This window comes from Ooceraea biroi, chromosome 3 (assembly GCF_003672135.1).
Source record: "Ooceraea biroi isolate clonal line C1 chromosome 3, Obir_v5.4, whole genome shotgun sequence".
Taxonomy (NCBI): Eukaryota; Metazoa; Arthropoda; class Insecta; order Hymenoptera; family Formicidae; genus Ooceraea; species Ooceraea biroi.
This window is the reverse complement of record NC_039508.1, coordinates 7,555,791-7,582,504: the sequence shown is the minus strand read 5'-3', so window position 1 is coordinate 7,582,504 and position 26,714 is coordinate 7,555,791. Positions and strand designations below refer to the sequence as shown.

At 35.5% G+C, this 26,714-nt stretch overlaps 1 protein-coding gene across 5 annotated transcripts in view; it reads right to left on the bottom strand.

The window, feature by feature from the left end:
- Window positions 1–26,714, bottom strand: part of LOC105278602 (E3 ubiquitin-protein ligase LRSAM1) — a 141,656-nt gene that overhangs the window by 90,426 nt on the left and 24,516 nt on the right. For 4 of the 5 annotated variants that reach the window (XM_026968611.1, XM_026968613.1, XM_026968614.1 and 1 more), the window contains 4 exons: window positions 20,540–20,953; window positions 19,827–19,856; window positions 17,488–17,589; window positions 3–111 (listed from right to left, as the gene is read on the bottom strand). In XM_026968611.1, the coding sequence (XP_026824412.1) occupies window positions 3–111; window positions 17,488–17,589; window positions 19,827–19,856; window positions 20,540–20,953 (655 nt within the window). The remainder of the gene's footprint in view (window positions 1–2; window positions 112–17,487; window positions 17,590–19,826; window positions 19,857–20,539; window positions 20,954–26,714) is intronic. The other variant, XM_026968612.1, reaches the window with a different exon arrangement.

Below are 26,714 nucleotides of genomic sequence, written 5' to 3'. Positions count from 1 at the left end.
ACCAGTGTAAATGTAGGAAAGCAAACGCGTTCTGTTTGTGTCTCTTTCATGTTGTACTTTCTCGAGATCTTGTTCCAATTGTATTTGCTGTAGTGTTAAATCTTCCAATAGCTGAAATAATAATTATTAATATGAGATTGAAAATCAGTTTTAGTTCATAAAATTACAATTACTAATGCATACATCTATAGGGTGTCTCTTAACAAGTGCGAAAAATTTTAGGAGATGATTCTTTGTCGAAAATTAAGGAGGATTTTTCATATAAACATATACATCCCTCCCTGTGGAGTTATATTCCTCCAATAATGGGAATAAAAATTGGGTTATTTTTATCTCAAATTAGGAACAAGTTAAAGAAATAAAATTTGGTGGATATTTTTTACTAGGAAAAAGGTTATTTATTACTACTTTTTTCAGCCTCCCGTATTGTTATAAGGGGATGAAACTAGCAACCCCTATTCAATTTTTTATTAGAACTTTTTAATGGGCCGGAATAAGTTTGATTTATATAGAAACTTTTTTATTTCTCTTATTTTTTTCATAAAATGAGTAGTTTTCAAGAAAAAAAGAAAATACGTTATCGTGCACAGCACGATGCTAACAAGGGGAGGACGGATCCACCGGGTCACCGATTTTGCCCAGCTTTTATAGGTATGTTGTATTCATATAGAAGTAACATATACTATCCGGAGACGATGCGCCTCTCAAGAGTTTATGAGAACTCGCGGAGTTAATGTCAGCATGTTCCTTTAGTATCCTTGCTTTTACTTGGATTGTTGAGCTACAGCTTATTTTATACAAAGAATGAACATTAATCAATGATATATTGTCCTTTTTGTTCGATAACCTTCTGCCATCTTTTGGTAAGCTTCATGATCTCATTCTCGAAAAACTTCCTATCTGTATTAGCGAAGAACTGAACCAAGTGCCTTTCGATAGCATCATCTGAAGCGAATGTTTTTCCACACAAGGAGTTTTACAAGGACCGAAACAGATGGTAGTCTGATGGTGCAAGGTCTGGCGAATACGGTGGATGAGGCAATACATCCCAATCAAGCTCCAACAATTTTCCGCGAGTCATCAAACTTGTGTGTGGTCGAGCGTTGTCATGATGGAAGACAATTCCTTTGCGATTTATCAATTCTGGCCATTTTTCTGCTATTGCTTCGTTCAATTTGTCGAGCTGTTGACAGTACACGTCTGAATTGATCGTATGATTCCGTGGTAAGAGCTCGAAAAACACCACACCCTTCCAATCCCACCAGATTGAGAGCATGACCTTTTTCTGGTGGATGTCTGCTTTTGATGTGCTTTGGGCCGGCTCATCGGACTTGCTCCACTATCGCTTTCGCTTCACATTGTTGTAGACAATCCATTTTTCGTCGCCAGTAATCATGCGTTTCAGAAATGGGTCGGATTGTTCACGTTTCAGAAGTTGATCGCAGATGTCTATGCGTTTTATGAGGTGAACTTTCAATTCATGTGGGACCCAAACATCGAGCTTACTGACGTAACCAAGTTGTTTCAAATGAAGGTGAACGCTTCCAATCGATATTTTTAGTGCCTCAGCGAGCTCACGAATGGTAGAATGTCGATTCGCTTCAACTAATGCCTTTATTTTATCATTATCAACCTCTGATGGCCGACCTGAGCGAGGTGCATTTTTCGCGCTATAGTCACCAGAACGGAAACGAGCAAACCAATATTGACATTGGCGATTTTTTAGGGCTTCATTACCATAAACTTTTCGCAAATTTTCACAAGCCTGCACGGCGTTCTTTCCTTTTCGGAAGTAATAAAGTAAAACTTGCCGAAAATGCTCGTGTTGACTCTCCATTTCCAAAACGTTATAGAAAGAATAACTGTTGATCGATTCGCGCGCTTTTTTCCTTGATGGAAGCTATAAGTGTCAACTATCAACCGCGCATAGACTCATGAATTTATAGATGCGTTCAATACATTAAATATACAACTAAAGCCATCTATCGGAAATAAACGCAACGACTTTTTGAACAACCCAATAGATCACCATTTATTTCATCAACCAACACTGGCAATACAATATGAACGCGAACGCAACGTTTCGACCAATATTATGGTCCTCTTCAGGCGTAACAATCTTTTTCTAAAATCGGTAATAAAACAATCCACAATACAATAGAATAATATACAATATAAAATATAAAATTAATAAAACATACAATATACAATTTACAATACAATAAAATAATATATAACGAACATGGTTGGTATCAAAACTAACTTACTGGCAGAAAAAGACAACGGTAAACTGTACAGCTTTTCGACAGACAGCAAAAGACGTCGGTGAACGCCGACAGCCAACAAGCAAGTGAATTCAAGGAGACAAACAGCCAATATTTGTCAGTATTAGATCATATATACCGGGTAACGATGTCATGGACTACTTGGAGAAGTGTTGTATACAGAAATTTGGTTTTTCAGTTAAAGTCTTTTATAGGTATGACTGATATGATACATGTGGCTCTAGAAATTTTGAATAGTTACCATCTACGATTAGGCTTTACATTGGAAGTAGAGAACAATAGGTCGTTGAGTTTTCTGGATACAATGGTGATTCGTGACAATGGATTGCTTATCACTGATTGGTATCGGAAACTAACCTTTTCGGGCCGATATTTGAATGTTTTTGCTAACAATCCTGTACAACATAAAGTTAGTGTTATTACGAATTTAATTGACAGAGCGGTCTTGTTAGCTAATAAGAGATTCTATGGTGGTAACATTCAAATTGTGAGATCGATTTTATTAAACAATTCTTATCCGATTGAGTTTATTAATAGACATATTAAAAGCAGACTAAAAAGTATTAAGCATAGAACTGATAAGGGTAGTGACAGTGAAATAGTAAATACCAATAGTAACGAGGAACATAATAACAAAACAATTATTACTATTCCGTATATAAAGGGTTTAAGTGAGAGGCTTAAGCGTTGTCGTTTGAGTATTGTATGCAAAGCGTTTAATAGATTGGATCGTATAATAAAGCGAGGTAAAGATGCGCTCACGAAAGATAAAATAACTAATGTTGTTTATAAGATTAATTGTGAGGAATGCAATTCTTGTTACATTGGCCAGACGAAAAGGCATCTAAACACGCGAATTAAGGAGCATATATCGGACATAAAGAAAGACGAAAATGATTGGTCCGTGGTCAGCAGGCACAGGGGTCTTGATGGCGATACGTTCAAATGGTCAGATGTTGAGGTTTTACACCACGAGATGAACTTAAAGAAAAGGGAGATAGCTGAAATGGTCTTTATTAAGAGGCACAGTAATTCTATCAATATGCAGAGGGATACGAAATCGTTACCCGGTATATATGATCTAATACTGACAAATATTGGCTGTTTGTCTCCTTGAATTCACTTGCTTGTTGGCTGTCGGCGTTCACCGACGTCTTTTGCTGTCTGTCGAAAAGCTGTACAGTTTACCGTTGTCTTTTTCTGCCAGTAAGTTAGTTTTGATACCAACCATGTTCGTTATATATTATTTTATTGTATTGTAAATTGTATATTGTATGTTTTATTAATTTTATATTTTATATTGTATATTATTCTATTGTATTGTGGATTGTTTTATTACCGATTTTAGAAAAAGATTGTTACGCCTGAAGAGGACCATAATATTGGTCGAAACGTTGCGTTCGCGTTCATATTGTATTGCCAGTGTTGGTTGATGAAATAAATGGTGATCTAGTTAAATTTCTGGCTGAACAACGATATCTAATCAAAATTATAATTGTAAGAGGAACGAGAGAAAAATGTACGGAGCACGGATAGCCGAGGCCGGGAATCGAACCCGGGTCTTTCGCTTGCCGGGCGATTGCTCTGTCCGTTGAGCTATCCCGAACTCCCGCTTACCGACACTTCTCCTCGTTCTCTTATTGTCTAGGATGGTAAACACCGATCGGTTGCTTACATAATAAATATTAGAAATAAACAAAAATAAATTAAACTTCTCGTAACTCGAAACCTATGTGTATAAACCTACATTTTCTGTAATATAATAAATACTACAATGCAGTGAATACTAAGACAATTTAAAAACTAATGCACGCTATAAAACTCTTTTAAATTGAATAACTTACTAACTAGAAATAACTGTCAACTGTTTTTAAACTTTTATGCCAAAATCTTATTCTACGGAAAAAAATACGTCGGAAATATGCTCTAGTTCTCCCAATATATTTTCGATGAAGCTGTAAATTGACGAGAAATAGTGGAGAAAAAAGTGTTCATACTTCCATGTGATACGCCAAGAGATACGTAATGAGAGAGCAGGTTTTACAAGTAATGTTAAAAATGTAACATGTTTCTTACATAATTTTTTCCGTAGAATAAGAATTTGGCATAAAAGTTTAGAAAAAATACAATTTTGCAGTAAATTGTTTAAACAATTTTGTTTAAACAAACTGATTTTGCAAATCTAACTTGATATTCGTAATCAACAATGTCAAAAACACCTAAAATAGTAGAAATTCTACCGGATTGAAGTTCCAGAAGCGATAATAACAGAAAAACTGATTATTTTTGAAATTTTTGGCGGCCATCTTGGATCTGCCACCTTTGAAGTTACAAATTACGTTGAAACCTTTGCGTATATACCTATGGACTGCTAACGTTGCCACTTAGGTAATGTAAAAGATGCGATCCAAGATCTCAGCGCACCCAACGGCCAAGCCAAAAACTAATAGTCATACATATACCTTTGACTGAAGCATTTGTTCTGTGGTTTCATGACGCATGTGAGGTGTTATAAGTGACCAATTCTAAGTGAAAACAAAATGGTTCGTTATTGTTGTATCAAATCATGTACGATCACACGATACAAAGCCAAAACAGGAATATAAAAATCGTCTCGAAATAAAGAATTCACACTTGGTTCCTTAAATTCTCTGCGATTATTGGTCCGCAATTCCGATGGTTGATAATGCACAGATCCTTGAATCTGAGAGGTTTCTCCTTACTTACTTACGAACGGACGTCGATTAATCATTGAGGCCATACCTCATACAATAACGAGCACTACAGAAAAAATATTTAATATTTATAGAATAGAAAATAAAACACGCATTTCAAAGAATGACTTTGCACGTAATAAGAAATATAAATAAATGTCTAAAATCTTTTTACCAATTTTGACGCGCACGTATTAGATAATGATTTATTAGAAAATCACAAACATAAAATGATAAAAACAATAATAGAGTTTTATTAAAAAATAAAGTTATATTGGTTTGGCACAGAATTGACACGTAACTTACATGTAAAATATGTCCGTAAAGATTTTACAAAACTAATTTTGTTCAAAGAGCAGTAAGTGTAATGTATAATAAAACTGATTTTTAGTCTCTTAAGATTACGTTTTTATTTTCTTAATTTTTTCCTTTCAAGTATACTTTATTGTACTATATTCTCATGTACCTAATGCTTTATTGTAAGTAAGAAAAGAATTTGAAGTTATTTTGCAATTTAACATGAAAAGAGCAACAATTTTACTGTTCAAAAAGCATTTAAAAAATCATATTAATACAATGATCATGAATATTTTGTTTTATATTGTAGTATAAGAGAATGTGAATATTATATTCTTAAAACAATGTTCACGAAATATATGATTATTAGTTCTTGGTTTGGCCGTTGGTACCTGGTGGCGCTGAGATCTTGGATCGCACAATGGCTGCCCATTAGTAGTCCATAGGTATATAGTCAAAGGTTGAAACATGATCTACGGTAATGAGCTCAACAATTGGTAACGTTTCAAGTGTCAGAAACTTCGATATTTCGAACTTTATTAGATTATTTACAATAAATCAGTATTTTTCGAAAATTTTCTCATATAAACGTCATTTTAGGACAATCACGCAATTTTTCGAAAAACAAAAAAATTCGTCGTTAAAGATCAACTATTTTATGCACCGATAGTTGAATTTAGAAGTGGATTCCAACCCTTTATCTGTACAAGAAAAAACATTTAGAAAAAAGTCTTCAATTTTTGGTGTTTTTTAATTTTTAATACGTCATATTTTTTTCTGAAGCACGGAGGCTCAATTTTGATCCCAGAATTCGAAAGAGCACACCCAAAAGTAGTAAGAATCATTGTTTTTGTAAAAATGTGCTTCGTGATTCTTTCCGAGACTGAGGCTGGAAAATGAGCAAAGAATTCGAGCTTGTTGGGCATTAATGGGTTAAATTGGATCATTTTTCGCTGAGTTACAGTGTTTCAAAGTTTATAATGTAAGCTTCCATGCCCATAAGTACAGGGTGCGTTCTTTGTGACTCCAAACCTCCACCTCTTTGTGTGTGGGTGTGTGTGCGCGCGCACACGCGTGTATGTTTGTTTTTTTGAAATAACCGTTCTCTCTTTATAATAACATATTCTACTGGATAATAAAGCCTTGGAAAATTAAGCGAAATACAGAAAAAATAGTTAGACATAAGTTTTAGGGTTTCGAGGACGAAAGAAGGTTACGATATCAGTTAAGTTGTAAATGGCGCCACTTTAGAGAAGCATTGATTTCAATTTTTTAAATGGAACTTGATTTTCTCTTTCACCAAAAGTTGTAGCTGGGATTGAGACAAATCCGACAAAATAAAAATTTTAGCTTGAAGAAAACGAAAAAATTAAAGGTAATTTTCTTTTGTTTTTGTAATTATTTTATTTTTGATACTTTTTTGTATTACATGATTTATGTATGTATTTAATGATTTATAAAAGTAGTGATAAAAATAATGATAATTTATAAAAATTGTTCAAACGTACCTCCATTTACATCGATGCAGAATTGAAGTCTTTGGCGAAATGAAATTTCTGTCTTTTTAATTACTTCGGCCGGAATGTTTTCGCACGCTCTTGTAATGCGTCCTTTTAACTCGTCCGTCTGTGGCATTGTCTCGTGGACTATGCCTTTTAAATAGCCCCACAAAAAGAAATCGGGGACGTTAGATCCGGTGATCTAGGAGGCCATGATACATAACCAGTTCTTCCAATCCAACGTCGTGGATACATTTCATTTAAAACATTAGTGACACTCCGTGCAGAATGTGCAGCTGCACCATCCTGCTGTAGCCACATACGCTGGACAGTATCTGGATTAAGGCCCCTCAACAGTTGCGGCAGCTCATTTTGTAACAGGTGAAGATAATTTATGGCATTGATATTGCCCTGAAAGAAATAAGGTCCCACGATATGGCCGTCTAAGATTTCACACCACACATTTACTTTCCAGCGATGCTGGTTGTCTATGTGACGAACCCAATGCGGATTTATTTCCGAATAATAATGGGAGTTGTGCCGATTCAATTCCCCTGTATTTTGGAAAGTAGCTTCGTCACTAAACATTTTTAATTTAACAAAATTGGGATCACGTGCTATTTGCTCCACCCCTCATCTACAAAATATGAGTCGACGTACCTTGTCATCATCAGAAGCTCTTGGTGAAGCGATATGTGATATGGATGGTTTGCCTTCAAACATCGATGGACTGAGGATTGCGACACATTTAGTTTGCGAGATATTTGCCGCTGGCTGACATGAGGATTCATTACTATCATTCCAAGTATGGTTATCGTCAAAATATTGTCATTTTCATCTAGCGACTTCTTTCGACGTTTCCGCTTCATCTCACCATCACGAGCTCTCTGTATTAACCGAAGTATCGCTTTGTGGTCGGGATGTCGCCGATCTGTGAACTTCTCCACATATTGCCTTGCAGCCATCACACGCTCCGTAGACCATAATCATATCCACAATTTCATTCGGTTGATAATCTGCCATTGTTAATATGATATCGGATTCGGATTAACCGACTTCGAAAACCTTCGGATACCCCAGGACAGGTTCCAAGGCCCTGAACTTAATAGTGATGGTAACCTCGGAAGAGTATCTAGTGCTCCGATCAATGCCATAAATTATCTTCACCTGTTACAAAATGAGCTGCCGCAACTGTTGAGGGGCCTTAATCCAGATACTGTCCAGCGTATGTGGCTACAGCAGGATGGTGCAGCTGCACATTCTGCACGGAGTGTCACTAATGTTTTAAATGAAATGTATCCACGACGTTGGATTGGAAGAACTGGTTATGTATCATGGCCTCCTAGATCACCGGATCTAACGTCCCCCGATTTCTTTTTGTGGGGCTATTTAAAAGGCATAGTCCACGAGACAATGCCACAGACGGACGAGTTAAAAGGACGCATTACAAGAGCGTGCGAAAACATTCCGGCCGAAGTAATTAAAAAGACAGAAATTTCATTTCGCCAAAGACTTCAATTCTGCATCGATGTAAATGGAGGTACGTTTGAACAATTTTTATAAATTATCATTATTTTTATCACTACTTTTATAAATCATTAAATACATACATAAATCATGTAATACAAAAAAGTATCAAAAAATAAAATAATTACAAAAACAAAAGAAAATTACCTTTAATTTTTTCGTTTTCTTCAAGCTAAAATTTTTATTTTGTCGGATTTGTCTCAATCCCAGCTACAACTTTTGGTGAAAGAGAAAATCAAGTTCCATTTAAAAAATTGAAATCAATGCTTCTCTAAAGTGGCGCCATTTACAACTTAACTGATATCGTAACCTTCTTTCGTCCTCGAAACCCTAAAACTTATGTCTAACTATTTTTTCTGTATTTCGCTTAATTTTCCAAGGCTTTATTATCCAGTAGAATATGTTATTATAAAGAGAGAACGGTTATTTCAAAAAAACAAACATACACGCGTGTGCGCGCGCACACACACCCACACACAAAGAGGTGGAGGTTTGGAGTCACAAAGAACGCACCCTGTACTTATGGGCATGGAAGCTTACATTATAAACTTTGAAACACTGTAACTCAGCGAAAACTGATCCAATTTAAAAAAACAAAAAAGCGTTGTATTTCTCTCATTGTCAGCTACAACTTTTATTTAGAGAAAAAAAATCAACTTCTATTTAAAGAAATGGCCGCCATAATGAAATCTCCAAAGTGGCGCCATCTGCGAACAAATTGATATCACTGTCTTGTGTTTCCCCCGAGGTCAAACAACTTTTGTACGAAACGGTTTTTTGTATCTTACATATTTTTCGCAATATTTGCCCGGGGCCATTAAAATGAACCCTATATATGCTCCAAGAAATTACTATGTGTTTTTGAATACTATGTCACAAACAACTGGCAAGTTTTCGGTGTCTCTCTGTAAATTAATCGAGTTGCTATTTCTTTTAATAAAGAACATCTCTGCGATCTCTCTTTTTAAGATGGTCCTCTTTATGTAAAAATATGAACATTGGACCAGTCAAATTCGTGGTTATTAAGAATTCTATGCTTGCTGACCACCAAGTGATTGCTTTCATGCTTTTTTACATCAGACTTATGTTCCTTTATTCGTGTATCGCGGTGTCGTTTCGTTTGTCTTATATAGCACGCATCTCAGTTCAAACAATTAATCTTATATACAACTCCCGTCCTCCGGCCGTTATCCAATACATCTTTACCGCGTTTAATAATGACATCTAGTTTATTCGAGACCGTGTATACGGTGTTCAGTTGACATCGCCTCAATAAACGTCTAATATTTTCACACAAATCTTTAACATATGGAATAGTTATAAACTTATTTCTAGTAGATGTGACTTGGTCAATTCCACGAACAACTCCATTTTGTGTATCGTGGTTATTGCAAGCTAAATCTTTATAATTAATTTCTCTAAGTCGTTTCTTAATATGTCTATTAATGAATTCAAACGGGTAACAATTATTTGATAAAATAGAACGCATTAATTCAATATTAGACGAATGGAACTTAGTATCAGATAAAAGTATAGCTCTGTCAACCAAACCCGTAATAACATTCTTCAATCTTGTATTTTTCCGGATGGTTAGAAAAATAGTTAACGTAATGACCGGAAAACGCAGGCTTGCGATACCAATTGGTTATTAATTTACTGTTCTCTCTAATTACCGTAGTGTCCAGAAAAGTGATTGAATTGTTGTTCTCAATCTCAAATGTAAACTTCAGTCTTTGATGGTATTCATTACAAAACCTCGAGCACATCCTGTATTTTATCATTAGGAAGTATAGTGATAATGTCATCAACGTATCGGTAAAATAACTTTATGCTGAAACCAAGCTCCCTGATACAATGTGTCTCTAAATCTTCCATAACAATATCCGCTAATATCGGCGACAATGGAGAACCCATCGGGCTCCCAAAGGTTTACTCGAAAAATTATCCATTGAAGCCGAAGCTGGTGGAATTTAAAATTAAATCGATGGCATGTAAAAATTGTTGTAAATTAAATTTACTACTATTACTACTATTTTTACTACTATTTTTACTACTATTTTTACTACTATTCATATGCCATCTTTTCTCCATCTCTTTCATCACAGTTCTTTAGGGATAGTATTAAAACGTACAGTTACATCTAACGACATCAACGACTTAAACGGTTCAATATCTACATTTCGAATTTTCTTAACAAAGATCCAACTGTCAAGTATGTGAGAAGCAGGTTTTGGGATAGATTCCGACAGTATCTTATGGAACAAATACGATATATTATAAGGGACTGCCAATAGCAGAAACGATGATGCGCAACGGGTAACCATATTAGCGGATATTGTTATGGAAGATTTAGAGACACATTGTATCAGGGCGCTTGGTTTCAGTATAAAGTTATTTTACCGATACGTTGATGACATTATCACTATACTTCCTAATGATAAAATACAGGATGTGCTCGAGGTTTTGTAATGAATACCATCAAAGACTGAAGTTTACATTTGAGATTGAGAACAACAATTCAATCACTTTTCTGGACACTACGGTAATTAGAGAGAACAGTAAATTAATAACCAATTGGTATCGCAAGCCTGCGTTTTCCGGTCATTACGTTAACTATTTTTCTAACCATCCGGAAAAATACAAGATTGAAGAATGTTATTACGGGTTTGGTTGACAGAGCTATACTTTTATCTGATACTAAGTTCCATTCGTCTAATATTGAATTAATGCGTTCTATTTTATCAAATAATTGTTACCCGTTTGAATTCATTAATAGACATATTAAGAAACGACTTAGAGAAATTAATTATAAAGATTTAGCTTGCAATAACCACGATACACAAAATGGAGTTGTTCGTGGAATTGACCAAGTCACATCTACTAGAAATAAGTTTATAACTATTCCATATGTTAAAGATTTGTGTGAAAATATTAGACGTTTATTGAGGCGATGTCAACTGAACACCGTATACACGGTCTCGAATAAACTAGATGTCATTATTAAACGCGGTAAAGATGTATTGGATAACGGCCGGAGGACGGGAGTTGTATATAAGATTAATTGTTTGAACTGAGATGCGTGCTATATAAGACAAACGAAACGACACCGCGATACACGAATAAAGGAACATAAGTCTGATGTAAAAAAGCATGAAAGCAATCACTTGGTGGTCAGCAAGCATAGAATTCTTAATAACCACGAATTTGACTGGTCCAATGTTCATATTTTTACATAAAGAGGACCATCTTAAAAAGAGAGATCGCAGAGATGTTCTTTATTAAAAGAAATAGCAACTCGATTAATTTACAGAGAGACACCGAAAACTTGCCAGTTGTTTGTGACATAGTATTCAAAAACACATAGTAATTTCTTGGAGCATATATAGGGTGAGTTTTTTAACTTGAGACTGCAAAATATCTCGAGAAATACGCATCGTACGGAAAAAATGTTCACATAACCCGCAATATTTTCGAGGAGCCAATTCACTTATGCTAAAATTAGCCCGCCCCCGCCTCCCCTGAGGGTGGAGCGGGGGGTAACTTTGAAATCTTAAATGGGAACCCCTACTTTTTATTGCAGATTCGGATTCTACGTCGAAAAATACGTAACGTTTGTCTGAAACATTTTTTTCTAATTATCATAGACAGCGCTGTAGTAGGAGTATTTTTATTCGGTAAGTCCCCTTGCCTCTCACCGTCGGGGTGCTTGTTTTCTGTGAGTCCCCTTGCCTCTCACTGTCGGGGTGCTTGTTTTCAGTGAGTCCCCTTGCCTCTCACCATCGGGGTGCTTGTTTTCTGTGAGTCCCCTTGCCTCTCACCATCGGGGTGCTTGTTTTCAGTGAATCCCCTTGCCTCTCACCATCGGGGTGCTTGTTTTCTGTGAGTCCCCTTGCCTCTCACCATCGGGGTGCTTGTTTTCAGTGAATCCCCTTGCCTCTCACCATCGGGGTGCTTGTTTTCAGTGAGTCCCCTTGCCTCTCACCGTCGGGGTGCTTGTTTTCAGTGAGTCCCCTTGCCTCTCACCATTCAATTAAATTAAGTGCTCGAACTGATGACCTTCAACTTGAATGCATCTATTGATCCGCACTTCAAATGAGTGTACACAACTTAAAAGTGTGTTTGCCTCAATTTGTGCGCAAGCATTACTGATTCGCTCAATCATGTTTCCACGAGTTGTTGACACTTGTTGATAAACTTTATTTTTTAGGAAACCCCACAAAAAGAAATCTGGCGACGTAAGGTCTGGCGATCTGGCAGGCCAATGTACGGGTCCACCTCTACCAATCCAGCGACCATTGTAGTCGCGATTTAATACCTCCCGTGCTGCTGCCGAATAATGTGCTGGACAACCGTCATGTTGAAACTACATGTTCTGTCGCTCTTCGAGGCTTAGGTCTTCAAGCAATGTCGCCAGTTCGTTTTGCAGAAAGTTGCGGTATTTTTCACCGGTCAAATTGCCTTCAATGAAATAGGGGCCGATGAGTTTGTAGCCAATTAATCCACACCAAACGTTAACAGACCAAGGACGCTGATGTTCAATTTGACGCAACCAGTGTGGGTTTTCCACACTCCAATAATGCATGTTGTGTCGATTAACCGTACCTTGGTTCGTGAAAGCCGACTCGTCAGAGAAAAGTACCCGACAAAAGAAATCCGGTTTTCTTCGTTTCTGTTCAAGTGCCCACTGACAAAACGTCACTCGATTATGGAAATCATCGCCATGAAGTCCTTGATGCATAGACACATGGTAAGGATGATATTTATAACGTTTTAATATTTTACAAACACTAGTCTGAGACAATGCTAAATTGCGAGCTATTTCTCGAGTGCTCACATGGCGGTTATTAGCCACCGCAGCTAATATGCAATTTCATTATTTTCTCTTAGTGATAGTTGCTCTACGCTTCCTTTTTTTGGGTTGCACACTTCCTTCGGTAGTAAACTGTTTGACAACACTGAAAAAAGAAGCGCACGACCGCTCCCTATCTCTCTGGAAAACGCTGAGCATAAAGGGTGACAGCATCATCGATGTTCCTGCCACATTCTCCATAAATCAAAACCATTTCGGTTTTCTCTTGTACAGACATACCTTCCATACTAAAGAAGTATCAATAGCACTCTAGTCGAAACACGAAATAAAAAAAAAGCTTCAGGAGTAAGAGAAAATAAACTGTTGAAACAACTCCTCAACGAATGGAGTAACAAATTTCTAAATGACTAGAGTGTCAGTAGCACAACTGAAAAGGTGGGTCTAAGTTCTAAAAGGTTGTTTTGTTTGTTCAAGACAACAAGTTAGAACCGTTGCGTCGATAGTACGTAATGACAAGTAGAGAACATTCAAGACAACCTTTTAGAACTGAGACGATACGGGACGAAGCAAATAGGATTGTACTAGATGAAAGGGAAGCCGTAAACGTATGGCATTCATATACTATAGCCAAGCTCTTCGACGACACCAGAACGAATTTGGAACTTAATCAGGAAAATCTGGAGGGTCCCGAGATACTTAAATCGGAAGTACTACACCCCATTTCGATAGTCAAAAACAGGAAGGCCACAGGCACTGACGAAATTCCGATAGAAATAATTAAACTCATAGACGAGGATAATATAGATATAATCCTGAGATTATTCAATCATGTTTATAACACAGGTGAGATCTCGGAAGAATGGCTGAAATCGACGTTTATAATCATACCGAAAAAACAACACCTCAAAAAGTGAGACTACCGTTGAATTAGCCTTATGAGTCACATACTAAAGACATTCCTTCGCATCATTCATGCCCGTATACGAACAAAATGCGATGGACCTAGACGACTCACAATTCGGGTTCAGGAGCGCCTTCGGCACGCGTGAAGCGCTCTTTGGTTTCAACGTTCTGTTACAAAAGTACCGAGATCATCGACAGGATATGTTTGTATGCTTCATGGACTATGAAAAAGCTTTCGACCGGGTACATCATACCAGACTCATTGAGCTTCTCGTTGAGGCTGGAGTAGACAAAAAATGTCCGAATAATAAAGAATTTGTATTGGTAACAGAAAGCCGAAATACGAATGGGTACTCCACGTCATCAGGAGTGGATATACAGAGAGGGGTTAGACAAGGATGTATCCTCTCTCCCCTCTTGTTTAATTTATATACGGACAAGATCTTTAAAGAAGTCATTGGCGATTTGGACCTCGGCATCAAGATGAATGGAGTACGCATCAGTATTCTCAAATACGCTGACGATACGGTTATTTTGGCGGAAAATATTAAGGACCTCCAACTGCTTCTCAATAGAATTTCCACAACCAGCCATAGAGCAAGATTAAGTATTAACATTGATAAAACAAAGATGATGGGTTTTAGCCGCCAGAACCATGATTCATTTCTCCACCTCCACGGTAAACAAATTGAATGTGTCACCTCATTCAAATATCTGGGGTGCCTGATTACTGAGGACCTAGATCCCGATCGGGAGGTTAAGCGTAGAATAGAATATGCTCGCACTATTTTTAACAAAATGAGACCTTTCTTCTGCGACGATAGCTTAAACTTAAATATACGGCGGAGGATAGCTAAATGATATGTTTGGTCTGCTCTTCTCTACGGGGTTGAGGCATGGACCCTCAAGATAGGCACGATGAACCGCCTAGAGGCCTTCGAAATGTGGATGATCAGGCGTATGCTCCGAATCTCCTGGATCGACAGTGTCCAACACTGAAGGGCTGGAGAGAGCACGTGCACAACGAGCTGCTGACCACTATCAAATGTAGAAAGATTAGCTATCTCGGGCACGTCTTGCGAGGGAAGAAATACCACCTCCTCCACCTAATTTTGAAGGGAAGAATTGAAGGTCGCCGAGGAATAGGGAGAAAACAGTTATTCTGGCTAAGAAACATCAGGACATAGACCGGTATTCGAAGGGCGGAGGAGCTCTTCCGCATGGCGGAAGAGAGAGAAACTATCGCCAGAGTGATCGCCAACGTCCAGGGGACCGGACACATGAAGAAGAAGAACAAGTGCCAACAACTCGTGAAAGCATGATTCAGTGAATCAGAAATGCTTGCGCACAAATTGAAGCAGACACACTTTTAAGTTGTGTACAGGGTGTATAAAAATGTTTGGTCGCCACTTCGTCAGATGATTCTCCAGCTCATGATCGGAAAAACTAACCTCCATATAAGATGCCGCAAAATTGTCCTTCATCGTCAAATTCAAGGTCAAATTTTTTATTGGCTTATTCGATCCTCCTCATCGTCAGGATCAAAAGTGTCAAAGAAACATATGGTCGCAAATGCATTCTTGACCTTCAAAATCAAGGTCAAAGTTTTTTCTTTCTTCAAATGAATGATTTCATCCCATATAATAAATCATTACCGACAATTGAACTTTGACCGTAACCTTGAAGGAATCTGAACAATAAAATTGTAATAGAGCCTTCCGTTTCTTAGCCGGTAGATGTCATTGTTGGAAATAATGGATCTTTCCGTTGCCCAACTCTCACCGCAAGGAGGTGAACGGACAGGCACATGGTAAATAGCAACAAATTTCAGTTTCTGTAGCCATACCTTTGAGAGTCGTCTTTCTGTCTGTCTATCTGTCTGTCCTAGTCAATTTATTCTGTTTGTCTGCTCTTGTCCTTCTGTTTTTATCTTCATTTTTCTGTTTATCTTTTACTGTCTGTCTTTATTCGTCTGTCTTTCTGACACAGATAGACAGACAAAGACAAATGAAGAAAGACAGACGAATAAAGACAGACAGTAAAAGATAAACAGAAAAATGAAGATAAAAACAGAAGGACAAGAGCAGACAAACAGAATAAATTGACCAGGACAGACAGATAGACAGACAGAAAGACGACTCTCAAAGGTATGGCTACAGAAACTGAAATTTGTTGCTATTTACCATGTGCCTGTCCGTTCACCTCCTTGCGGTGAGAGTTGGGCAACGGAAAGATCCATTATTTCCAACAATGACATCTACCGGCTAAGAAACGGAAGGCTCTATCACAATTTTATTGTTCAGATTCCTTCAAGGTTACGGTCAGAGTTCAATTGTCGGTAATGGTTTATTATATGGTATGAAATCATTCATTTGAAGTAAGGAAAAACTTTGACCTTGATTTTGAAGGTCAAGGATGCATTTGCGACCATATGTTTCTTTGACACTTTTGATCCTGACGATGAGGAGGATCAAATAAGCCATTAAAAAAATTTGACCTTGAATTTGACGATGAAGGACAATTTTGCGGCATCTTATATGGAGGTTAGTTTTTCCGATCATGAGCTGGAGAATCATCTGGCGAAGTGGCGACCAAACATTTTTATACACCCTGTACAATCATTTGAAGTGCGGATCAATAAATGCATCCAAGTTGAAAGTCATCAGTTCGAGCATTTAATTTAATTGAATGGTGGGACTCACTGAAAAAAGTCACTCCAACTACAGCGCTATCTATGATAATTCGAAAAAATGTTTCAGACAAAAGTTACGTATTTTTCGACGTAAAATCCGAATCTGTAATAAAAAGTATGGGTTCCCGTTTAAGATTTCAAAGTTACCCCCCACCCCACCCCCAGGGGCGGCGGGGGCGGGCTAATTTTAGAATAAGTGAATTGGCCCCTCGAAAATAGTGCGTGTTATGTGGAACATTTTTTCCGTACGATGAGTATTTCTCGAGATAGTTTGCAGTCTCAAGTTAAAAAACTTACCCTGTATATGTGTAGGAAAGTGTGTGTGTGTGTGTGTGTGCGTGTGTGCGCGCGCGCGCGTGCGCGTGTGATATACATATATATGCTCTGAAACCGTTTCCTGCTTATCACTTGCTTGCTGAATACCGTGGAGTGCTGACGTGCTCTCCGCTAGGGAGTTTTTGTCACGATATTCTATCGATTATCGAATGTTATATCGATTTGTTTGACAGTTATTTCTAGTCAGTAAGTTATTCAATTTAAAAGCATTTTATAGCGTGTATTAGTTTTTAAATTGTCTTAGTATTCACTACATTGTAGTATTTATTATATTACAGAAAATGACTTGTTAAATTCCGTGGGTACACTTGAGAAGGACCAGAAACTTGATCGAAACGTCGTGTAATATAGATTAATAAATTTGCCAGTTCGGTCGAGATAAAAAAGGGAATACCTTCATAGTTTATAATAATGTTTTTATCACCTTTTTTCTATGAGCCTTTAGCGTATGCTGCACATTTATCTCATACTTTTGTTGCTGTTTTATGTTTTTCTCCACTTTTAGCAAGGCATTCTGGCGATTTTCCTATTGAAAATAGATTTTAGTATTACTATAGCAGATTTTTGTATAGTATAAAAAGATTTCTTTATTTCTTTAATGGAAATCTTACACTAATGAAACAAGAGAGAGATAAATCTTCTTAATTAATTTAATATAACAAACTTTAATATAATAAATTCGTGATAACTTCTTGATGCTTCTAAAAGAAATAAACAAAGCAAAAAAAGTACATGATAATTGAATTAATAAACGAGATAATTGAATTAATAAACGAAATATGTTTAAAAATTCTAAAATTTGGTTTATTGAATTTTAGTATTATATCTATTTATATTAGGTTGTTGCAAATATCTATCATATTTCGTGCGCTTATCTTCGATAAGATTGGTTGCATACTACCTTTGTTACTATTTAGTAGCGCAGTTAAATAATGAATCTATATAATAAATTATTGCGTGTTGAAGATAAGCATACAAAGTATGTCAAGAATTATGCAACAACCTATATTAAATATTATAATAAAATATGTAATATTATAATAAAAAGAAACTTTTTAATTTATTATAGAAAAAAGAGACATTTTAATAAATTGTGAATACATTCAATTAGTTTTATTTTCATGCTCATAAAACAGATATTGATGATACTGTTATATTGAAAACTGCATTTATGCAAAAAGAAGCTATGCTAATTATGCATTATAGGGGAGCCAGCCCCGATGACCTTGACCTTGACACATGTTATAGAGATCACCCTCCTGAGTGACCTTCAGAAGGTTTTAGCCGGCGGTCATTGTTTATTAAAAAACTAATAACCAAAGAAGTTTAATAATTTTGCACAAATTTTCAGCTATCTACGCTCGTTCACAGCCCGCTTCGCGGGAGGGCGGGGGGGAGGGGTGAAGCCGCCGGAGCCAGCGTAACAGATTTCACCGTACAGAGTTCAAATTAGTTTATATATTTGTGTATTTAACACCTTATATAGAGTATACGTGTTTGTATTACTATATTGTGCGCTGATATTATGTTGTGTTTACCTTTTCTACATTCCTCCGAATTCAGCTAATAGAATAAGTTAGTATAGGACAGGTTGTCGTACAATTAACATTATGATTATGAATAAATTTAAATTAAATAAAAATTGATATATCTTTGTTCTTGAGGTTTCTTGACAAAAAACCTAACCTAACCTAACCTAATCTAACTTAACCTGGCTTCGCCCCTCCCCCACCGGGATCCGTGCCATGTACCACGTGATCAAAATCTGTACGGTGAAATCTGTTACACTGACTCCGGCGAGGGGAGGAGCAAAGCCCCTGCCCCCAGCCCTCCCGCGAAGCGGGCTGAAAACGAGCGTATGTGCCCGGAGATCCACTTTCGGAAAATATAACCTAACCAAAGTTCGGTTCGGTTCGGTTAGGTTAGGTTAGGTTAAAGCAGAGAATAATTTATACTTATATTAAAAGAAACTATTCTATATATTAACGATTCACTGCTTTAAATGACTTTCCTTCCTTTGTTCATATACATATTCGTCGTTTATGTCTTTGAATATTCAAAATAACTACTACATTTTCGAAACTTCTTTTGTTAATAACTTTTTAATAAACAATGACCGCCGGCTAAAACCTTCTGAAGGTCACTCAGGAGGGTGACCTCTATAACATATGTAAAGGTCAAGGTCATCGGGGCTGGCTCCCCTATAATGCATAATTACCGAAGCTATTTTCAAAACTTCTTTAATCAATATTACTATACTTACTTTTTGTATCAGTAATATATTTGCATTTATCAGATATAAATAGTATTATGAACAATACACTAATTATTCGAAACAATAAGCAGTCGATAAAAATAATATAAATAAATAAATAATGAAAAATATTACTAATAAAATTAATAAGATAATAGCACAATGTTTAGTAGCACAATATTTTGCACACTTTAATAGATGTAAATGCATTTAACACATACATGCACATGAATATAATAGAAACAGATAAACCAATAAATATTAAATGAAACAAATAAAAAATAGATATTTGTGATTTTTTTACAATACAGACATTTTTTTAGAGTTTTTTTCAGAGTTTTATGTTCCAATTTTTTTACAGTTTATCTATTTCTAGTATAAGAAGTTTAGCTCTAATATTGTACTACTAAATTATAACAAACTCTCTTCAAAGCACCTTATTAAGAAATAATAAAAACAATCTGTAAAATAAGAAAATCATACGAAACACAAAATAGTATCCAACATGCCTTTATTTTGTCTAGCTTCTGTAATGCTACCTAAAAGAAAAAAAAAACAAACTATGAATATAGAGAAATGTTAAAAGCATAATATATGATGTATGAATTATATGTGCATATAATTATTCACAAAATACATCAAAGCCTAGTAGAATTTCCTTGATTATCTTCTTGATAATTAAAAAAAAATGAAATAAAGATGATATAAAATTTTTTATATTAATTTTAGAAAGATAAACTAAAACACATATTTATCAATAATAATGCTGGATTGTAACGAAAGTTCGCAAGGTTTTTTCAATGAAATTCCAAGACAATTATTACTACAATTATTATTACATATGTATAATGTATAAATATTTATTCAACCACACGTCATTTTATTCCACTATACTATTTGCCATCTTTGCGGTAGTTCCGTGATTACATCCTTCCAGAACTTCTCATTTTTTTATTCATAAAAATAATGCTACGAACTTTTATTAGTATCCAATATTTAAATAAATGTTTTTGAAATTAAGATATATTTAATTAATTTAATGAATGTCATTATATAATAATAAGTAAAAACAACAATATATAATAACAAATAAAAAAATGTCATAACGTTATTACATTCGTACATTAACAAGGTGACGTCCTAATGACGTCTAATGACATCTTAATGACGTCTAATGACGTCTTAATAACGTCATTTGACGTCACCTTGCTACTTGTAATACCTGCACATCATTATTTTTATTGCAACATGCCGTTTGCATATTTTCTGAGCTTCCATCTTTTAAGATATTGATCTTTGCTACTGAATCTTCTGGCGAATACGCGATGCCGCACTCGTTTGCCATAAATGCGACAATCACTATTGTACCGCCATGTAAAATATCTTCAGGTGGATACAACACATTTAACCCATCGATATTCAGATTAGCTAATTGTTGAGTATATCCCAGAGACTTCGGCAATTTCTGCAACGATTTATTGTGACTGATGTCAAAAGTAATAAGTTGTTGCAGCTGTCCAATGTCCTCAGGCAGCTGTTTCAGGTTATTTCTTGCAACATTCAGAATTGTTAGCTTATTTAAAAGAGCTATCTCGTTAGGCAGTTTGCGGATGTTGTTGTCTTGCAAGTAAAGTTCCTAAAAAGATAGAACACACAACATCTAGTATTATTCTTGTTATATTCCTTTAAAAAAGAATATTATGATATAATTATTATAATATTATATCAAGCGACGCAGTAGCGTCGCGACGCCAAGTACATAAAAAAAGTATATATAAAGTTCCGAGCAATGAGCATTACTGCATATACATCGAGGTGTCGAGCATTGCCAAATTCATTGCATAAACGTCGAGCGCTACCGCATAGCTTTATCCGGAATTTCACGTCACACAAACTTTCGATTAAAATATCTCAGGAACTACAGCCTTATTTAAAAATCTAACAGCACTTTTATAATATAATGTGGATGCAAGCTACCGATTGTGACCAATTTGAATAAGATTGGTGCAGTCAATCCTGAGATATTGTAATCGTATGCCAGAATATGCTAGAAATGTGATGTTTCGTTTTTCAGGTTCAGTCTCACCTACGTATGATCGCATACAATCAAAGCGATTTTATCCGTCAAGGTGCGTTCACATATGCACGACTTATTTAATTTATTAGGAATTAAAAATGATTTTGATATATGAGAAATGTTTTATTTTAATATAAATAAATAAAAATATAAATTGCAAATATTATAAAAAGTTTAAATTTAATTATTTTAAATTCAACGACGCGGTAGCGTCATGATGCCAAGTAAATGAAAAAAATACATAAAACAAGGCAAAATTCGAACATATCCGATATAATAATAATGCTACAAATCTGTTAAGTAAAGATTTATCTAGTTAAGATATAATTTGGAACATTTTATACTCATAGAACGAAACCGAGAAAGAGAGAGAGAGAGAGAAAGAAAATTTTAAATTGTCACAATTTATATTTGACAATTAGAAGTATTAAAAAGATTTGCACGATTAGATAAATCTTTATTATCCAACATTTTTATGTTGGATGAGATCTCACAGCAGAAATAAAATGGCATATTATTGCGGCAATACAAACATACATATAAAAACATTTAAAATTAATGAAATATAAAACATTTTTTACAAAAAGTAATGAGATCCCTCTAAAAAAACCTTACAAAGGTAAAAAAACACGCCAAGTACATAAACAAGCAAAACTAAATATAATGAAATCCATAGTTAACTAGCCAAGTATCTAGAAGCAATTCAGTTTGAGGATTTGTAATTTGAAATAATACTTGGCGTGCCCAGGTCGCATTGGATATATATTCTTCTACATTTGTACTGCCTTGAGTATTTTCACTAATGACTCGTAAATCTTTGTATTTGGTAATATTAAAACAAATACGTTTACAGTTTTGCACGTTAGCAAAGTGATTATAAATATCCCTTTTCATTACTCACTCTATACAAATAATTTACACATAGAGTTTACACAAATTATAGATAGGACGTACGTTTTAATGCGACCCGGGCATGCCAAGTATTATTTCAAATTGCAAATCCTCAAACTGAATTGCTTCTAGATACTTGGCTAGTTAATTATGAATTTCATCATATTTAGTTTTGCTTTTTTATGTACTTGGCGTATTTTTTTACCTTTGTAAGGTTTTTTTTAGAGGGATCATATTATACAAACTTTAGAAAACAATTGTCATTTATTATACACACTTTAGAAAATAATTGTTACTCTACAAAAACCTTTTTAAAAAAAGAAAAAATATATACGCCAAGTACATAAAACGTGTCGAACTTTCTAAAAACAGTGTAATTCTAAAAAACTTTTCTAAAAAAGTATATTATGAAAATTTATTTCTTCAAAAATATACATGAAATCAATACAAGTAGAGAAGTATATCATTCTTATTATTCAAAAGTGAACTGTTCACAAATGGATATGAAATCAATGCAATTTATCTAGTATTGGTTTAAAAACTGATGTTGTCAGTGCAATATCCAAAAATTATATATACAACAAGAGTTTTATGCACTCAAAATTAATTCAAAAATTATATGAAACAAGTTTTATACATTCAAAAGTATATGCAGCAAAAGCATAACGCATCCATTGTCTTTTCATGCAAATTCTAAATCGCATAAAACGGGCTTAAACTGACTAAAATGATCAACGGAATTATAGTGAAGCAAAAAATTTGGCGTGTCCGGGTTAAGATGCAATAGTCCACCAATGTTTTACAGTATAGAAATTATTTGCGTGAATTAATGAAAAGATTTACATACAATATTTGTAGAAATATAAATATATATATAAGCAACAATTAAATAAGGAAGAGATATTTTATAGTTCCAAGGCAATTATTGCAATTATAAACATATTTACAAGAATACAATTAATGCGATGTGGGCACGCCAAGAATAATAATACAGAAGTCTTCCAAATCAAAACATCGTTCGCGCTAATGGCATTGAACAACGACACATACGTGAGTTTATGTTTGCAGAACTTCCTACAGTTCGCAGAAAACAAATTCCCATCACACGTTCGACAAGCACAACTAAGGACTGGTGGAAAATCAAATCTGATCAGTGCTTTATATGTGACCGTATTGAATCGATTGACGTCGAAAGTTACATTTTCTAATTTTCCGTGTGCCATTTGTTCACGTTAAGAACATACCATACGAAAAGACGATTTGGCGAGAAATTTACTTAAAAGGAGATTTGGCTGATACGAGAAACTTTCCTTACAATCTAAGAAGCAATAATAAATATATAGTGATCTGTACAAAGAAACTGGCTTCAAAGTTATCGACTTCTGACAATACTGGTAATATATAAAACTTACGTATCTACTATATTCACAACCAACCGCATATTAGATGATTTTCCATTCACACCAACTATTATTAAAATTAAATATAACTAGCTATATAAACATTATATTATCAAGTAGAAGTCTTAACCCTCCGTCGTCCATCATTTTTTTAACAATGCCATCGTCCCACTGTACACTTGAGTGTTATACATGTATCGGTTCGGTGCAATTGTGCAAATAATAGAAGACAAGTTAAATGATTTATATGAAAATGTAAAACATAAAACCGACTCAACAGAGACAAGCCAAAGACTTTACATCAAAAGAGAAATTAGTGGTAGCTCGAAGTCATTTGAAGAAATGTTTAGAATTATTAGGTGGAAAAGAATTGGATCGTAGAGCTATTTGGTTCTTACAGAGCGGTTGTGCAACTGGAACATGTTTTCCGTCACTTCAATGAAGAAGAGAAATGTTCATTCTCACATAAAGCGATCGGTTTCTATTTCGAGTACACAAAGCAGGGAAGTGAATTTCCTGCACCTATCGTTTCACCCTTTTCGTACGTACTTACGTAGTTTTCAGCCTCTCGGCTAGTCTTGATATTGAAAATAAAGTACGATCAAATACAATGCTTTACTTGGTGACGTTGTATTTCGAACTTTTACATCATATAAAGCACTGTGACTATTATAATTGGGATCTAGAAACTCTTGTAAATCCTATGCATAACTTTTTCATGAATCAGTGGATGGAGGCAACAGCGCATCCGTTAAAAGAAGGTTATGCGTGGGCTGCTGCCATACTTGACTTTTCTCTCTATTTCGTGAACACTTGCGCTTCAGTGATGCTAGAAATTATCTCACCGCTATACAATATATCTTAGATGCATATAAAAAGGAAATAAATAATTATTTGTCTGCGAATTGTTGTGCTCAGGATTTTTCCGAAATGGTAAGGTGTCTTACTATAAGATGTTGTATACTATAAGAGTTTGTATGGTAACTATCTTTTGTTTTCTTCGCGATATAAATTGTCGTATAGTAAAAATATCAAAGTTCGTAGAGCATGTAAATCAAAATCAACGCCTTCTGTCGAGTTACCTATGAAATCATTAATATTCACGACCTTGGAGGATATATAAAAGATATTCAGATATTCAGTCAAGTTCCTATTACTGTGTCAAATCTCGATGATGTTAATTTAGTTTGCACGTATAATCTGAAATGGTTTGAAATGACTGAAAACTACGTAAATACTGCAATAAAGTTGAGTGGCCTTTTTGTAAGAAGAACTTTATGCAAAATGGAAGCAAGCAAATACTTGACGTACTTTCAGGCAGACAAAGACAAATAGATGACACTTCATAAAAAGCGAATAGAATTGTTAATGATGGTTAAGAATTGTATTCCAGATCTATTATTTTATTCCAGTTCTGACGACAAATACCTTTTTGATATACTCTCTCCACGCTGTAATTTTAAACTAATACTTATTTATGGCAATCTTTTAGACATGATACTAGAGGATGCCGAAATCACTGAAAAAGGATTTGAGGACATAGAAAAGGAAGTGTACAACTATGTGAAAAGCAGTGCAGAATGTTGTGAAGCGTTCTTAGAATAGTTGGATATTCTATATGAACTATGCGAAAAACGAGAATAACGTGGAACATAATCCAGTTTTCAAAAGCGCGATTGTAGTCAATGTTTAGTAAGCTTACAGAAAAACTATTTATAAATCAAAAATTCTGTTTGATCAAAAAGTCTGCACACCAAGTATTTCAATGTCGTCATGCGATAAGAGAGTATGCATGAGAGATATTTAGATAAAATACTCAAACTGAATTGCTTCTAAGTACTTGATTAGTTAACAATTGATTTTATATTTAGTTTTGATTTTTATAATAAATATTTTGTTAAACTTTTGTTGTGTACAAGACAGTGCGTCGTCGTGTTCGCGACGAAGAAAGAGTGCTCGACGCGTTTCATGAAAACCCTGGAACCAGCGTACGTCGTACGGCACTCGAATTTGGTCTTTCGCGGTCCGAGGTGCATTCCATCTTACGGCAAAATGAGTTGCACCCGTACCATTACCAACGAGTGCAACAGATTTTACCGAGGGATGTAGAACAACGAATATACTTTTGCGAAGGTTTGTCATTATCAACTTTTTATATTCACGATAATTTGAAAATGTTCTAACCGTCGAAAAACCATACGCAGGATTTCTCGCACAATGTCGACGGAATGTCTCTTTTCCCGACATTATTTTATGGACGGACGAATCAACGTTCACACCAAACGGCGTGTTCAATTGCCGCAATTTTTTGTATTGGGTAGATGAAAATCCTCATGTCGTCCGTCAAGGCGCATTTCAATATCGTTGGTCCATTAACGTTTGGACGGGAATAATCGGCAATCAAGTCGTAAGTTTAAGTTAAAAGAAAGCAATTTCTCCTGCTGTTTAAGTAAAATATGTTCGTTTATACTTATTATTTTCAGATTGGTCCATACTTTCTGCCACCGCGTTTAACCGGCGATATTTATAGAAATTTTATAGTGAACGAATTGCCGATACTTCTCGCGGATGTGCCTCTTCACATACGAAGACAATTAATATTTCAGCACGACGGGGCTCCGGCTCATTTTAGTCGTCAAGTACGCGAGGTGTTAGACGCGCATTTTCCCGATAGGTGAATAGGTCGTGGTGGCCCTATTATCTGGCCGGCACGGTCGCCAGACTTGAACGTGTTAGATTTTTTTGTATGGGGACACATAAAAAATGTAATCGAGCACCAGCGTAATGGTACAGAAAACGAGGTACGTGAAGCTATTGTTGCGGCCTTCAATACCATTACGCCGGACATGGCGCACCGTGCCACACGCGATATTGTACGAAGAGCCGACCTCTGCGTACGAGAAAGAGGACGACATTTCGAACAATTCAATTAAATTAATCGAATTAAATAATGAGAGTGGATTAGGCCTACCGGGGAAACCACTATAAAAAAGCGCACCGAGCTATCTACCGCTAGGTGGTGTGGAAAT